The sequence below is a fragment of the Musa acuminata genome, chromosome BXJ3-11 (genome assembly GCF_036884655.1).
Source record: "Musa acuminata AAA Group cultivar baxijiao chromosome BXJ3-11, Cavendish_Baxijiao_AAA, whole genome shotgun sequence".
NCBI classification, from domain to species: Eukaryota; Viridiplantae; Streptophyta; class Magnoliopsida; order Zingiberales; family Musaceae; genus Musa; species Musa acuminata.
The window spans coordinates 4,059,768-4,073,340 of record NC_088359.1 but is presented as its reverse complement, the minus strand read 5'-3'; the positions used below and the strand labels follow the sequence as shown (position 1 = coordinate 4,073,340).

The following is a 13,573-nucleotide window of genomic DNA, read 5'->3' as shown; positions in this document are numbered from 1 at the left end:
GAGATGGCACATCTCAAGTAAATGACTTCCATGCTTTGTAGTTATAATATATCATTTCCATTTCCATCCAACTGTAGTGGTAATGATACAACAGATCTTGTGGTTTGTAGAATCAAGTTCTTCCATATGTCATATTCGGTTAGGTCAGGTTATATATCTTGTGTGAGACCATGGAGAAGCTGTGCCAACCAAAACCAATAATGAATCTTCTATATGGAGCTGAAATGTCAGGCTAACTTCTGGTGTCAAAGAAATAGACCCACAGACTGTCCTAAAACAAATATTCATCATTACAAAAGCCATCCAAACAATAGAACTACCATCAGAATAAAGAGTTAGTTTGCAAAAGCTTGATGGTTGACTTGAATTAGCCAGACAAAGAATTTAAAGAGCAATGGCCCCAACAGCTTACAATCTGCTCTGCTCTTCCTCACAGGACCCATGTCCTTGCGTCTGTCCTCAGCTGATACTCCAGAGACTTTGACAAAGGCACAGCTTTTGTACCCAAAAATGAAGATGCCACAATGAACAAGCAAAGGTAATTTTCCCACAAAAGCATATGCCTTGGCTGCTTCAATACACATGAAATATAGCTAAAAAACATGAGGATGCCAGTACTGATGCCATGTTTTCTGGGTGTTACTTTCTTGCCTAACTTAGCTGATGTTCGAACAAACTGATGTGTGCCTAACTCCAGATGTACCAAACCGCAGGCCTCTTATTCCATGGTCTCAACATGGCTGAGCCATACATGTCAATCAGCAGGGTGTCTGACATCTCAAATAGTTGGTGTATTAAGCGTACTTGGAATTTTTATTCTCTGTAGGTTGAGAATTAGACTTGAATGTGCGAGACTTTATAATCCAGTTTTAGCACAACACCCATGCTCTTCTGCATTACCAAGTGGCTGACATGTTAAGCATTCTTAAAATTGTTTTTACTCTGTGTAGGTTGAGACGGAATATGAGTTGAATTGCATGAAAGCTTGATAGTCCAATGTCAACACAACGTCCGAACAGATGTGGTTCGAGAGCCAACTATATCGTCGAAACCAGCATGACATTTTTGCACCGAGACATGGGTCATTATGGGTTTTCAAGGGTCGTCATTGAAGAGAGAAGGCGTTGACTCCTGTCGCTTCGTCTCGTCCTAGTTTGGTCTGTGATGAGGGTAATAATGACGATAATACCCGGGCGACGTCAGCTGCCCCAGATGACGCCTCGCACCTCTGTTGACATGACAGCATCTGGTCAACATGGATCGGAACGTCGACCGAGGCACATTAACATCCTATTCAGACTCGATCTTTCACGCCACGCTAACGTCGATGTCAGACGCTACCAGAAATATGATCCTGCTCCTTACGGGCAGGCACATCAGGCAACAGTAACCCTCACTATAAAAACATTCGCGCTCCGAGGAAAGAGGAGGACAACAGAGAAAAACCTCCTGTGACTATTCACTAACTTGAACGTCGGAGGGGTCGGGCTGAGCTCTCCCGACCCGACCTGTGTGCAGGTGCGAAGACGGAGGTCTCCCACTAAACGCCCAGGCGAGGAGTTCCCTCCCGAAGGAAACAACAACCCCGTCCCGATCGGACCACCGTAGTCGGTCACCTCAGCGGTCTCAAGGGTTGACCCGGGAAGATCCCCCATCATCCGGATCCGAACCAAGCGGCGTCGGCCCCGAGGCCACGGCTTAAAGTTATTTACACCAACAGTCTGATTCGAGTCTAACCGGGAAGGTGTTTCTTTCTGCACTCCTCCGCAACTTAATTCTCGTACACCCATAGGCACATAACCATAATAACTACTGTTACATGCAACTGCAGCTCTTAAAACAACCAATGAGGCACCTTCCTCTCCAAACTCTCCTCTTCTATCGTACCAAGGCTCGGCTTCCACCGTTTGCTCGAATGCTGCCGCCTGAAGAACTCCGTTCCCTCCTCGAACTCCTCTGCTGGCCATTCCGCTCGCTCGCTCTCCGTCACTCCCACCGCGCGCGTGCACGGCGGTTGCTGCATCTTCGTCATCGATCGGGTTGCCGCCGCCAGGACCCGACGGGCCTCGCCCGCCGACAAGCCGGTGGCTCTCCCACGGGCCATCGGAAGCATCACGTAGGCCTTACCGGCCTCCAGCATGTGATCCGCGGGGAGCGGTGCAGCGTTGGAGTTGCCGGCGGACAGGGACCGCAGGTCGAGCACGTACTGGCGCGGGTGCTCGAGCATGAGCTCCGCCACGGACGTCGGGCGGTCGAGCTCAAGGACAGTGCCGTCGGGGAGCACGACCTTGCCGTCGTGCGCTTGGCCCGAGAGCAGATTCCCCATAGGAGAGAGAATAGAAGATACGAAGAAGAAGCTGAAGCCTGAAGCTGAGGCCGAGGCAATGGAGAGGAGAACGGTGGGTTATATTATAGATGGGAGCGGTTCGGAGGTGGGAACGTGAATGCGGCATTCAAATGGCGCGTGTTCAAGAGTGTTGAAGGAGTCAGCGGGCACCAACACTGTCGATCACGAAGCATCCGTTACTCCTCGGGAGGCTCTGATTGGTAGACATCGCGTCTCCTGTTTCGTCGGATGCAGCTGCTGCTCCTCCTCTCCCATTAATAATTCCAATAGTTGACGCCGTGGACTCGAATCGGGCGACCAACGTCGCGACTCCACCAGTCACCATACACCGCGTTGCGGTGGGGCCCAAGTTGCGCAAGTAAGTTGTCCCAATGGGTTCGTCGAAGTTCCTCCGCTCCTGTGTCGTATATTTCGCCACGAAAGCCTAATTGGGCGTGACGTGTGAAACGTGATTTCGTCGAGTCATCGGCCCATTAGTTGTTTCACGTGGTTTTTAGGGTGGAGAGAGAGAGAGAGAGAGGGATATGATTGGCTTAAGACTACCGTGAGTGACACTCGGTCCAAATCAATATCGGAAAATTTGAAATGACCAGTTAGTCTCAAGTTTAGATTAATCTTTTGTTTGGTTTGGATTGGAGGGAAACATAATCTTGCTTGATGATAAACCACTAAGTTGCAATTGTTGACTAATCAATTTGGAATTGGTTCAAATCGACGACTTCCTCCACATTCATCCAATCAAATCAATCAGGATTGAAAACAATAAGGATTGTAATAATCTGGCGACCTTATTATTGACCACATACAATGCAAAAGAATTTCACGTGCTTTTCACGTGTCAATAAAAGGGTAATATCACAGTTTTAATCGGATTCGGATTCGTGAACGGTGTCGAGAACTGGTCTCCACTGCCCACATCCGCCAACCCGTTTACCACGATACCCGGTCACATACCCCTCCAACCCCGCAACCTTCCCCTCCGCCCCGACGGCTACTTCCGGGAACACCTGCGTTCCGCCACCACAATCCACCTCCTCCCTCCCCCTCCGCGGTCGGTGGCCAGCGTCGAGCAAGACCTCCATCTGCCGGTCGGAAAGCCGGGACCCGACTCGGCCCACGGGCAGCAGCAGGTAGACCGCCCCAGGCCGCAGCTCCTCGTCCGCCCTCATTGCGTCGGCGCGCCGGGTCCGTTCCACCACGTCTGCGCTCGCCACCACGCGGCCGAGAAACTCCATCATGACCTCGGCGGCGGTGGCTGGTGCCTCCACGAGTCGGACGACGCCGTCGATGCCCACGAGCTTGGCCGTCGCCCCCGCCTTCGGCCTCAGCTGCACGCACGATGCCCGATTACCCATAGCTTTATGTATTCCTATGCTGTTGGGCTTACTCTTCTCTCTCTGTATACATATAAATATAATATATAGCCGTCAGTAGCAGCAGGAATTCTTCTTTAGCCTGTGCGAGGTTTCATGTTCCGTGAAGTTGATATATAGGGAGAGGGGAGAGAGAGAACGCGTGGCGAGATCGTTCGGTAAAGGCAAAGGACGCGAGATGGCAAAGAAAAGCTTGCTTTTCTCTCCACATACTGAGATTTCACACGAGCAAGACGACGAGTCAAGGGAAAAGCATGCTTCACGCTCACCCAGCGTCGACATCAGACTCGCCAACCCTCTCGTTGAAGCGTGCATGAATTAACAGTCTAATCCACGTGACATTATTTGTACCAACAAGTCATGGAAAATAATTGTTATTAAGGTTATGGGTCATTTTATTTTAACCCATATTATTTTGATTGTGGATCTCTTAAACACTTATGATTTACTCATATTTAAAATAATTTTTATATTTTTAAAAATATAATATATAAGCTCATTTTGTCTTATCTTACATGATATACTAACTCATAATAAATCATTAATATAATAATATATGTAATTAAGTTTTAAAAACAATTGAGACCTTTATTAACGGCGGAAGGAGGCGTCGTCGTAGAAGTGACCACCAGCAACATTACCGAGCTGCTGTTACATAGCATAGCATCATACGCACGCAACCTCTCCCGTGCTGATGACGTACTTAGGAGTTTTTGGTTTTGCCTCAGGTGGATGTGTGTCGACGTTAGGCATGTAGTGTGGCTTCCTGATCCCTTTTCTTCATTTTGGGCGTCTTCGTCCCTATCGCCTCCTACTTCGTCCTCTCCTATGCCCCCACCCATCGTGCCTAAGACTTGGCGGTCCAACTTTTCCTCACCTCTACCTCCAGTCTCTTCTACCTCTGCCTCTCCGCCTTTGTTTGTTGTTACGACCTCCGTCGCTTTCTCTTCCTTAACAAGTTAGTCAAGGAGAGCATTTGACATCCAATAGATCCATCTTGTCATTTGCTCTCCTTGACTAGCTTGTTGAGGAAGAGGAAGTGGTAGACAAAGGTGCAGAGGCAAAGGTAGGAGAGGCCGGAGGCGAAAGTGAGGGAGAGTTGGACCATCACATCATATACGCGATAGGTGGGGCATAGGAGATAACGAATTGAGAGGCGATAAGAACGAAGACTCCCAAGAGGAGAAAGAGAGACCAGGAGACCACTATATACCTAGCTATTACAAACTTAGCTAGTTTTGTCTAAGTCGTGTGACACCCTCACATGTATATCTGCTAAGATCAGCCTCCCCGAAACCTCCTATAGCCCCTTAGGGCCTACAAAAGAGAAAATGTGTTAGAGAAAGTGTTTTACTCGGGATTCACAAGTAACAATTTTAGCAAATACTTTATAGCCAATGCAAATTACAAACATAGACTTCAGAACGATCACACAACAAATGATTCAAATGGTCTATATATCAAAATCCCCATAATTATTCACATGACACAACATTTATTTATAAGCCTAAAATAGCCATTAAACTCAACTAAAATGGGGTTGCCAAGCCTACAGTCAGCCCTCTTCATGTGTTAAGTATGAATAAAATCGAAAGATACAACTATACATGAGCATTGCATTAAACATCTCGTTTACAACTTTGTCCATGACATAACATCGGACTAGTCAACGCATATCCGCCTAAGGCATGACCGAAAGCTCTTGAGCTCGTCATTTGCACGAGAGAGATTGCATGCGTACGACACCTTGCTAGGCAATAGTGGCTCGACACTGTTGTTGTTGGTCATTTTCATGGCGATACCTCCTTCGACCATTGATAGATGTCTTAATTTTTTAATCTTAAGTTATATGTTATTATATTAATGATTTATTATGAGTTAACATGCTAAATAAGCAGACTCTAATGTATGTTAAAAATGTAAGAATTATTTTAGATATTAATAAATTATACGGGCTTAAGATGTCCATGACTAAAATCACAAGCTAAAATAGATCTTAATCCTAAATTATATATATCATTATATTAATAATTTTTTTGAGTCAGCATTAATAGTGAGACGTAGCATTCCGTGGCATTAATAGTGAGACGAGCAAGTCAAAATAGAAAAACCCTTGTTATCATGACATTAATAGTGAGACGTAGCATTCCGTGGAGATGTCTCGTACCAGACTGACTCACTACCGTCTTCCAAGTTGAGGCAACATGCATGGGGTTTCAACTAGTCGTAGACGCTGGGAGCACATCGAGGGCTCACCATGGCCGCCACCGGCACAGTCTTTTGCAGTGCGATCCCAAACGTCTCGCCCATGTCGGGCTTTGACCCTTCGGGTAGACTCCAGTCGAACGAGTGGATCAGCGAACCCAACATGTACTGCACGAGCACAACCCCCGCGCGCACACCGGCGCAGATCCTCCGCCCGGCGCCGAACGGTATGAGCTCGAAGTCATTGCCACGAGGGTCTATCTTGGCGCCCTTCGCCGTCATGAAGCGGTCGGGGTTGAACTCTAGTGGGTGCTCCCACACGTCCGCGTCCCTCCCGATGGCCCATACGTTGACGAAGAGCTTCGTGTTCTTCGGGATGTAATAGCCGTTGACCTCGCACGCCTGGGTTGAGATCCGTGGGAGGTTGAGAGGCGTGGATGGGTGCTTCCGGAATGATTCCTTGCATATGGCTTGAAGGTACGGGAGGTTTGGTATGTCGGATTCCTCCAGACGCCGGTTTCGGCCGATGATTCCGTCCATCTCGGCCTGGGCTCGCCTGAGGATGCTTGGGTTCAGTTGCATTTCGGCCATTGCCCATTCTATGGTGCCCTTCGAGGTGTCGGTGCCTGCGGTGAACAGATTCTGACACGGCCAGAAGCCAGAAATTAGACTGTGCATGCGTCGTGGTTTGCATGAGCGGGAATGGTGGTCTTTACCAAAAGAAGAGCCTTGACGTTATCGTTGGTCAGCTTCTCCTCCGCTGGCCCGTCCCGAATCGCCATCACTGCGTCAAGCAAGTCCGGTCTCCCCTCACGTTCACCCTTTGACGCCTCGTGCTCCGCCACCATCCTGCTGAGAACCCGATCGAACTTCTTGTGCAGCTTCTTCATCCGCGCCTCCAGCCCCTGGAGGTCCATCCAAGCCACCGCCGGCAAGAAGTCACTGATGTTGACTTGCGCCGCTAATGTCATGAGTTCCACCACCATGTCCTTGAACTCGTTCGCCTCCGAGCCCTTCGTCTCGAACACCCGCCGGCTCAGTATCACCCGCCCGATCATGTTGGCTATGGTATAGATTAGCATCCCCCCTAGCATGACCGGCTCTCCCTTCCGCCCCGATGCATGCATGGATCGCAACATGCGGCCGACCTCGTCGCGCCGCACCGCCGCCCATGACTCGAGCGCCTTGTTGCCGAGCATCTCCAATTTGCAGAGTTTGCGCAGCAACTTCCACTTGGGGCCGTACTCGGCGAAAACAAGGTCCTGACCACCGTAGGCGAGGCGGACGGAGGCGGCGTCGACCGGGCGGTTCGAGAAGTAAGGATCGAGGGTCTTGAGGAAGACTCGGGCGGCGTCCGGAGTAGACGCCACCACCATCCCGAACTGCCCCATTTTGAGGTGCATGACGGGGCCGTAGCGCTTGGCCATGCCGGCCAGTGTGACGTGCGGCGCGCTTCCCAGCAGCGGGAGGGCACCCACCACCGGGAAGCCTCGCGGTCCCGGAGGGAGAGGAGAAAAACACGACAGGAGGCGGGAGACGACGTGGCGAAGGATGTAGTAGAGCGCAGCGCATAGGAAAAGCTCACGTAGGAAGGTTGTTGCCATATCCATGGCGGTAATGGTGGACTTATGGAACGACCTCGACGAAGGTGAGTGACGGAGCAAAGGGATTACGTATATATAGCCTCCGAGAAGTGTGGCAGCTGTAGTTGAATGGTTGATGTGGGACGGCGGCGGTGAGAGACTATAACGTGGAAGGAGTGGTGGGTGGACGAAGTTTTGTACTCACAGACGCGTGCATGCTGAAACAGCTGCTCAAATATTGAACCCGTCAGTCCTGCTTGATGTTGACTGATTGATGTTTATATGATACGGCCTTCTGTTTTGACCTCTCGATAGGCACCGCAAAAAGGTAATCATAAAAAGTCAATACTTCATAAACAGAGGAAGCGTCTATTCACAAATAAGCAAAAAGGTGACCATAAAAGTGAATAGTTCATAAACAACTATCAACGGATAAATTCAAGGCAAAAGGATAACAATTATTAGGATAATATTTATTAAGATCAATAAAATAGATTTTCCAGTGGCCTTCTTCACCATTAGGACATCAACCAACCAACCAACCAACCAACCAACTCGAATAATGAAACTCCCAAAGACAGCAAGATAGCACACGAATACAATCTCCGTCCACGAACTGAGTTGGCAAAACGATTGAGATCACCGGGCTGAGAACAATGTTGTTTATTCTCGACTCTCTAATGCTGTGTGGTATTCGGTCGGACTCGGACGTCGACTCGGCCGAGCTGAGTCGGCCTATTTGTGTGGAGATCGCACTCCCGAACCCACGTGTTGAAGCGTGTGCGAAGCGGATACGTACTTAAATGAGGCTGGTGAACAAGAGAGAGAGAGAGATGGGCTTCTACGACCATTTCAACTAAATCCCGCACTGACAGAAGCCACATGTCTAATATATTAAATGAATCTAATTAGCATAACCACCGAGTCGTGTTGCTATACGGAAATAAAGGAAGATAAACTCTTACTCTTATCATCTTTTAGGAGTCACCAACAATTAGTAAGATAACAGCGATCTAAAAGCTAAACGTCTATTGCCCTTAAAAAAGCTTTCAATTCCTACCTTCGATCAAATCCGCAATTAAAAGAGCAACAAAAATACAGCACGCTTGTGATTCTAGCTATGTATTAATCAGAAACACTGACCCAACTATAACAAAGTATATTTGCCATCAAACTCTGGGACATCTTTCAACAAGATTACAGAAAAACAAATTGTATTAACTTAAGATAAATATATTTACAAGCAACTAAGAAAGTCACGGATTGAACGTGCAAACGACAAACTATATCGCTAAGATATGTTTGTTCCTTCTTCAACATCACAATGAAATGATTAAAAACCTAACAGGATAAGCAGCTTCAATAAGAACCTGAGGACCAGGGTAGAAAATACCATGAGCTGTTTTGTCTCGGCACAGGGAGCATGTCTACTTGATGTATTGTGACATCCATCGAAAGCCCTCTCCATAGCCCATCTTGCGAACGATGCTACACATGAAGACCTCCAAGGGGCGAACGTTGGTGTCCGCCAGGTTTACCTTGCCCTTGCCGGTGGTGAAATTGCTCAAGCCCAGGTGGTAGCGTAGCTCATCCTCAGATGCTGCATATGGTATGTCAATCTTATTACCCAATATAAGGAACGGGACGTTCGCCAGCGCATCATCTGAAAGGAGGGCATCGAGTTCCTTCTTCGACTCTGCAAACCTCTCCTTGTCAGCTGCATCTACCAAGTAAACCACTGCATCTACCTGCCAAAGAAATTAAAACATCTAACCATAGAATATTTAACTACCATCTTCATGAATGAGATTCAAGTTGTCAATCCTCTTCACCAAAGGCAATATTCAAGATAATAGAATTGCACCTAACTGAACAAACAATTCATCAAGGCTTTGGCCAATTAGAAACTCAAACTTAACCAATGCAGGAACGTACATGACACACAATAGACTTATATTAGATAGAGGAAGAAACTATGTTCAGTCAAACTTTTCCATCCTTGCTTTATATCTACACCATCCACCTCCATACCATCCACTTCTATTTACCATGAATTATATACAAAGTTTCTTACCTGCATCATATCCACAGCCATCGGTGTTTTCCTGACATATATACTTGCTGGTTTTTGAAGTTCCACCTGCCTATAGTTTTGAAACTCACCTACAACCTGATATACTTGGAATCTCAATAACCTAATGACATTCTTGTTCCACTTAAACAACCATGCAAAGATTGTCACAATCCCAATTGGCAAAATCCAATAACTCATAATTGGAACCTACAAGAATCCTAAACTCCTAAAAGGCCACTTGTGCTCTAATCCTAAGCTCTTGAAAGCTCAATTTTGAATAAGAGAGAACATTCCATTTTACAAGGTTCTCTTCGGTTTTAAGCTAACTAGATATTTAAGATCAAGCAAACCTATAATTGGAATCGATGAAAAAGGGAAAGGGGCACCCAAAAGCCAAGTTTTCAAAACAATGAATCTACCATCCAATGGAAGGCAGCAACGAAAGTAAATATTATTCATATGGTAGACCCTGACAGTCAAAGCAGAGAAGGGTGTTTGGCATAATGTACGATATTTGTGTGCCCTCTTAAATTAAAGGGGACAAAAAGCTTCAAGATAGATGTAATACTTGCCACACTCCATGGATCAGAATGTCAAGTGCTTAAGAAATAGAATTATCCAAAAAGCTAGTATCCTTCAAATTAGAATATTGAGAATGACGTTTACGGCTAGTAGAAAAGAAAATTATAAGGAATGTTTCCATTAAAAAGATATTAGTCAATGCATGAGGCTCTCACCATTGCATGATTTAACAACTATGCAGTTTTACTATTATAAGTAAGAAGGCTATTTCGATGACTCAAACCGTTGATAAGTTCACAAAAAAAACAATATAACTTACCCTAATTAGATGGAGTTTACATTTTTTGTTGCCGTTGTAGACACTAGATTTGTTCTACATATGTCTACATATATCTAGATGGACTTATTAAAAGCAACAGTAGATTAAAATGATTAACATATCATCTAAAGCCATAAGACATGAAACAGAAAAGAAACCAACATATAATGACAGTAAATTTGTCAAAGGAATAAAAGAGTATAATAACACACATACAGACACAAGAAACAAATGGGAACTCTAGAAAGATTGACATAACAAAGCCAATTCTTCTAACAAAACTTAACCTGGAATAACCAACTTGGGGGGGTCATGGTTGAGTGATCTGAGCAGCACACGAAAAGTTTAAAATAAATGATCAATTAATTGCTAAGGGACATTTATATGATCAAAATGGAGCATGTCCTCATATTAGTTAAGATTGAAGAGTTATATGCATTTGTGATGATCTCCATTCTCTCATATTACTCCACTGAAGAAGGGAACCATAAGATTGAATTATTTTAAGGGAAAAATAATGAAAAGGGCCTTGGATGGAAAATCTCCTCAGGGAAATCAATCATAAGTAAAAAATCAAACTCAGTAGTACCAAATCTATGCATATGATAGATGAAGTAAGTTCAAAACTTTCCTTTTAAGAATTGTAATCAAACTGGAAATTCATAACTCAAAATTGCAATGTTTCGTTTGCAAAAATCAAAAGACAATCTGCACGTGCATTTAAAATAAGCTAATTGTAACTACTCTCTGCGATAACTTAAGTGAATTAATTACTTGTTATGAGATAACATTCAGTGCAACAATTTTCTTAAGAAAGACATTTTGGAAAATAAGCATAGAATTCTTAACAACTCTTGTTATTTTTCTTTATTCTACTTCACATAGCTCACAACAGATCGATTCCTACTATGCTATTTCCATCAATGAGATGCGTCGATTAAGAACCAACGGCGATCAAGAAGAACGAATTAAGAGAGTTCCTGATCATAATTATCAGAAAATTCAAACCATTTAATATCTGGAGAAACAATTAAGATGTATCGATGAGATTCTGGTTGGAAATAAGACCTTCGCATAGTAGTCCTTCCAGACACGGCGAGCGATCTGATGCCCACCCAGATCGAAAGCCTTGAACTTGATCTTCCCGATGCTCAACTCTTCCGACGTCGGATACTGTGTTGGCTGGTGCTGGACCAACCTCTACCATACAACGAACACCAAAAAATTCACCGAAAAATCAGAAAAAGGTATTCGCAGGCTCCCAACAAGCATAAAAATCAAAGCTTCCAACACAAATCCAAGCTTAATGATTAAAAAATAGACAAAGCGAAAAAGATTACGAATCCCGAGATTACCTCATCCTTAAGCATGTGAAGCAGAGTCGTTTTCCCCGCATTATCGAGTCCAAGAAATAAGATCTTAGCCTCCTTTTGCCACAGCCCCAACGAGGCGAGGATTCCGTAAAACCAATCTATAAGAAACATGGTCGCCGGCAAGAATCTACCCCCAGATACGACCGAGAAGCCGAAACCCCACACAGTTCTAGCGGATCCCTGACGGAAGAGATCGGATCCAATGATCGAAAGTGGTTGATTGCGATCTGGTGGCCGGAAATCCAACAGCACCAGCGAGGGGGCGAACCCTAGGCGAGAGGGGGGAGTACCGAGAGGACGAAGCAAAGGGTCACGCGTTCGCCACGGAGCCACTCCATAGCGAAGTATTTATACGGGGACGAGCTGGCCTCAGTTTACCGGACCGGCCGGTTCTGATGTTTCGTATCGGAATGTTACCGGTGTTTTCAGTCCACGACGATGAACACGATTCAAGGGACGAAATCTTGGCTTGGCCCAATAAATTGCGTCGACGGGAAGGACATATCCGTCATTCTACTATAAGTACAACATTCGAACGAGAGGCCGTATAAAATGGATTACATCGACTTCGTGTTCCAAACCCTACTCGGCACCGAAGGAGCATCGAAGCGACCGCTCCGCCTTCTTCCTCAGCTTTGGTTGGTAATACTCTTTCTCCGAATCGACCTGTTCCACCTTCGCTTGGCATATTCCTTCGACGTTTAGCCTTCAAAATCGCCTTTTGGCTTTGGATTCCGTACCATTTTGGCTAATTGTTCGAAACCGTCTTCTCTGGATCTAGAAATGGCTAAGTCGAAGAACCACACGGCTCACAACCAGTCTTACAAAGCTCACAAGAACGGGATCAAAAAGCCCCGAAAGCATCGCCACACCTCCACCAAAGGGGTATTGGTCTTTCTCGATCTTTTCCCTTCTTCTAATCTTGTTTTCGCCATTTTGTCTTTTTCTTTCCTTTTTAGTAGATTTTACTAGGCAGTGTATATGGTTCTTCTTGTATGCTTACGTAGTGTTCCCAGATGATGTTTTTCCTCCTTTTTGTTGTATCCTTATGAGATGTATTAATCGGGTTTGCTTTGGTAGCATCTCTGGAATGTTATTTTGCCCGTGGATTTGCTAATTTGCATCAAATATTTGTTTTTTATATTATTTGGGTTCTTATTTATGGGTTTTGCAGATGGATCCAAAGTTTCTGAGGAACCAAAGGTACGCAAGAAAGCATAACAAGAAGAATGGTGCCTCGGGTTCGGAGATGGAGGAGTAGACAATGGAAAATGGATCTAGCTGTATTTTCCCCTTAGGAATTAACTAAGCTTTTGTTCTCGCATTGTTGAACAATATTAATTCGACTTCTGATGAGCAAAAATGGGCACTGTTGGATTGCTTTAGCCAGTATGTCAGACAACTTCTAGGCCAAACTAGTTTTTGTGTCATTATTTATCTTCTATGCAGCAATTTAAATGACTTGTTGATCTTGTGGTTCCAGTTTGTGTTCTCATTCTTGTAATAGGCTTTTTTAGGGCATCCCAAATAGCAATTTTATTTATCTACTTCTCTCTCCATATAAATGAGTCATAAAATTCTCATGCAATAATTGCCTTCTTAACATTGTGTACTTCTTAATTGAAGTTATTGTTTAGGCATATCTGGATATATATATACTTCATTGATCGGCATCACGTGATAAAGAGTGTATCACCTTCTAATGTTTCATTAAATATGTAATATCAAGATGTGCTGTTGTATCACTGTGTTTATAGATTGACATTTCTTGTGATGA

The 13,573-nt window shown here is 45.1% G+C and overlaps 5 protein-coding genes across 6 annotated transcripts; 1 reads left to right on the top strand and 4 right to left on the bottom strand.

The window, feature by feature from the left end:
* Positions 1 to 1,420: 1,420 nt before the first annotated feature.
* Positions 1,421 to 2,363, bottom strand: LOC135652546 (uncharacterized). Its single transcript, XM_065173543.1, has one exon. The coding sequence runs from the start codon at positions 2,324 to 2,326 to the stop codon at positions 1,835 to 1,837; it is 492 nt and encodes a 163-aa protein (XP_065029615.1). The 5' UTR covers positions 2,327 to 2,363; the 3' UTR covers positions 1,421 to 1,834.
* Positions 2,364 to 3,103: 740 nt separating this feature from the next.
* LOC103970891 (uncharacterized) lies at positions 3,104 to 3,791 on the bottom strand. Its single transcript, XM_009384811.3, has one exon. It carries the CDS (start codon positions 3,700 to 3,702, stop codon positions 3,211 to 3,213), a length of 492 nt encoding a protein of 163 aa, XP_009383086.2. The 5' UTR covers positions 3,703 to 3,791; the 3' UTR covers positions 3,104 to 3,210.
* A 2,085-nt stretch (positions 3,792 to 5,876) lies between these two features.
* Positions 5,877 to 7,554, bottom strand: LOC103970890 (flavonoid 3',5'-hydroxylase 1-like). The gene is made up of 2 exons (XM_009384810.3): positions 6,642 to 7,554; positions 5,877 to 6,567 (listed from the first exon to the last, which is right to left on the bottom strand). Exons 1-2 carry the CDS (start codon positions 7,533 to 7,535, stop codon positions 5,941 to 5,943), a joined length of 1,521 nt encoding a protein of 506 aa, XP_009383085.3. The 5' UTR covers positions 7,536 to 7,554; the 3' UTR covers positions 5,877 to 5,940.
* A 1,151-nt stretch (positions 7,555 to 8,705) lies between these two features.
* On the bottom strand, positions 8,706 to 12,107 carry LOC135653268 (GTP-binding protein SAR1A-like). Its single transcript, XM_065175060.1, has 3 exons — positions 11,779 to 12,107; positions 11,492 to 11,623; positions 8,706 to 9,256 (listed from the first exon to the last, which is right to left on the bottom strand). The coding sequence occupies exons 1-3, from the start codon at positions 11,905 to 11,907 to the stop codon at positions 8,936 to 8,938; spliced, it is 582 nt and encodes a 193-aa protein (XP_065031132.1). The 5' UTR covers positions 11,908 to 12,107; the 3' UTR covers positions 8,706 to 8,935.
* Positions 12,108 to 12,321: 214 nt separating this feature from the next.
* On the top strand, positions 12,322 to 13,278 carry LOC108951735 (large ribosomal subunit protein eL29z). Of its 2 annotated transcripts, none has more exons than XM_018820583.2 (3): positions 12,322 to 12,438; positions 12,578 to 12,681; positions 12,971 to 13,278. In XM_018820583.2, the coding sequence occupies exons 2-3, from the start codon at positions 12,580 to 12,582 to the stop codon at positions 13,055 to 13,057; spliced, it is 189 nt and encodes a 62-aa protein (XP_018676128.1). In that variant the 5' UTR covers positions 12,322 to 12,438; positions 12,578 to 12,579; the 3' UTR covers positions 13,058 to 13,278. The 2 variants fall into 2 exon arrangements, with proteins under 2 accessions (XP_018676128.1, XP_018676129.1); XM_018820584.2 differs by having other exon boundaries at positions 12,340 to 12,434.
* Positions 13,279 to 13,573: the final 295 nt, after the last annotated feature.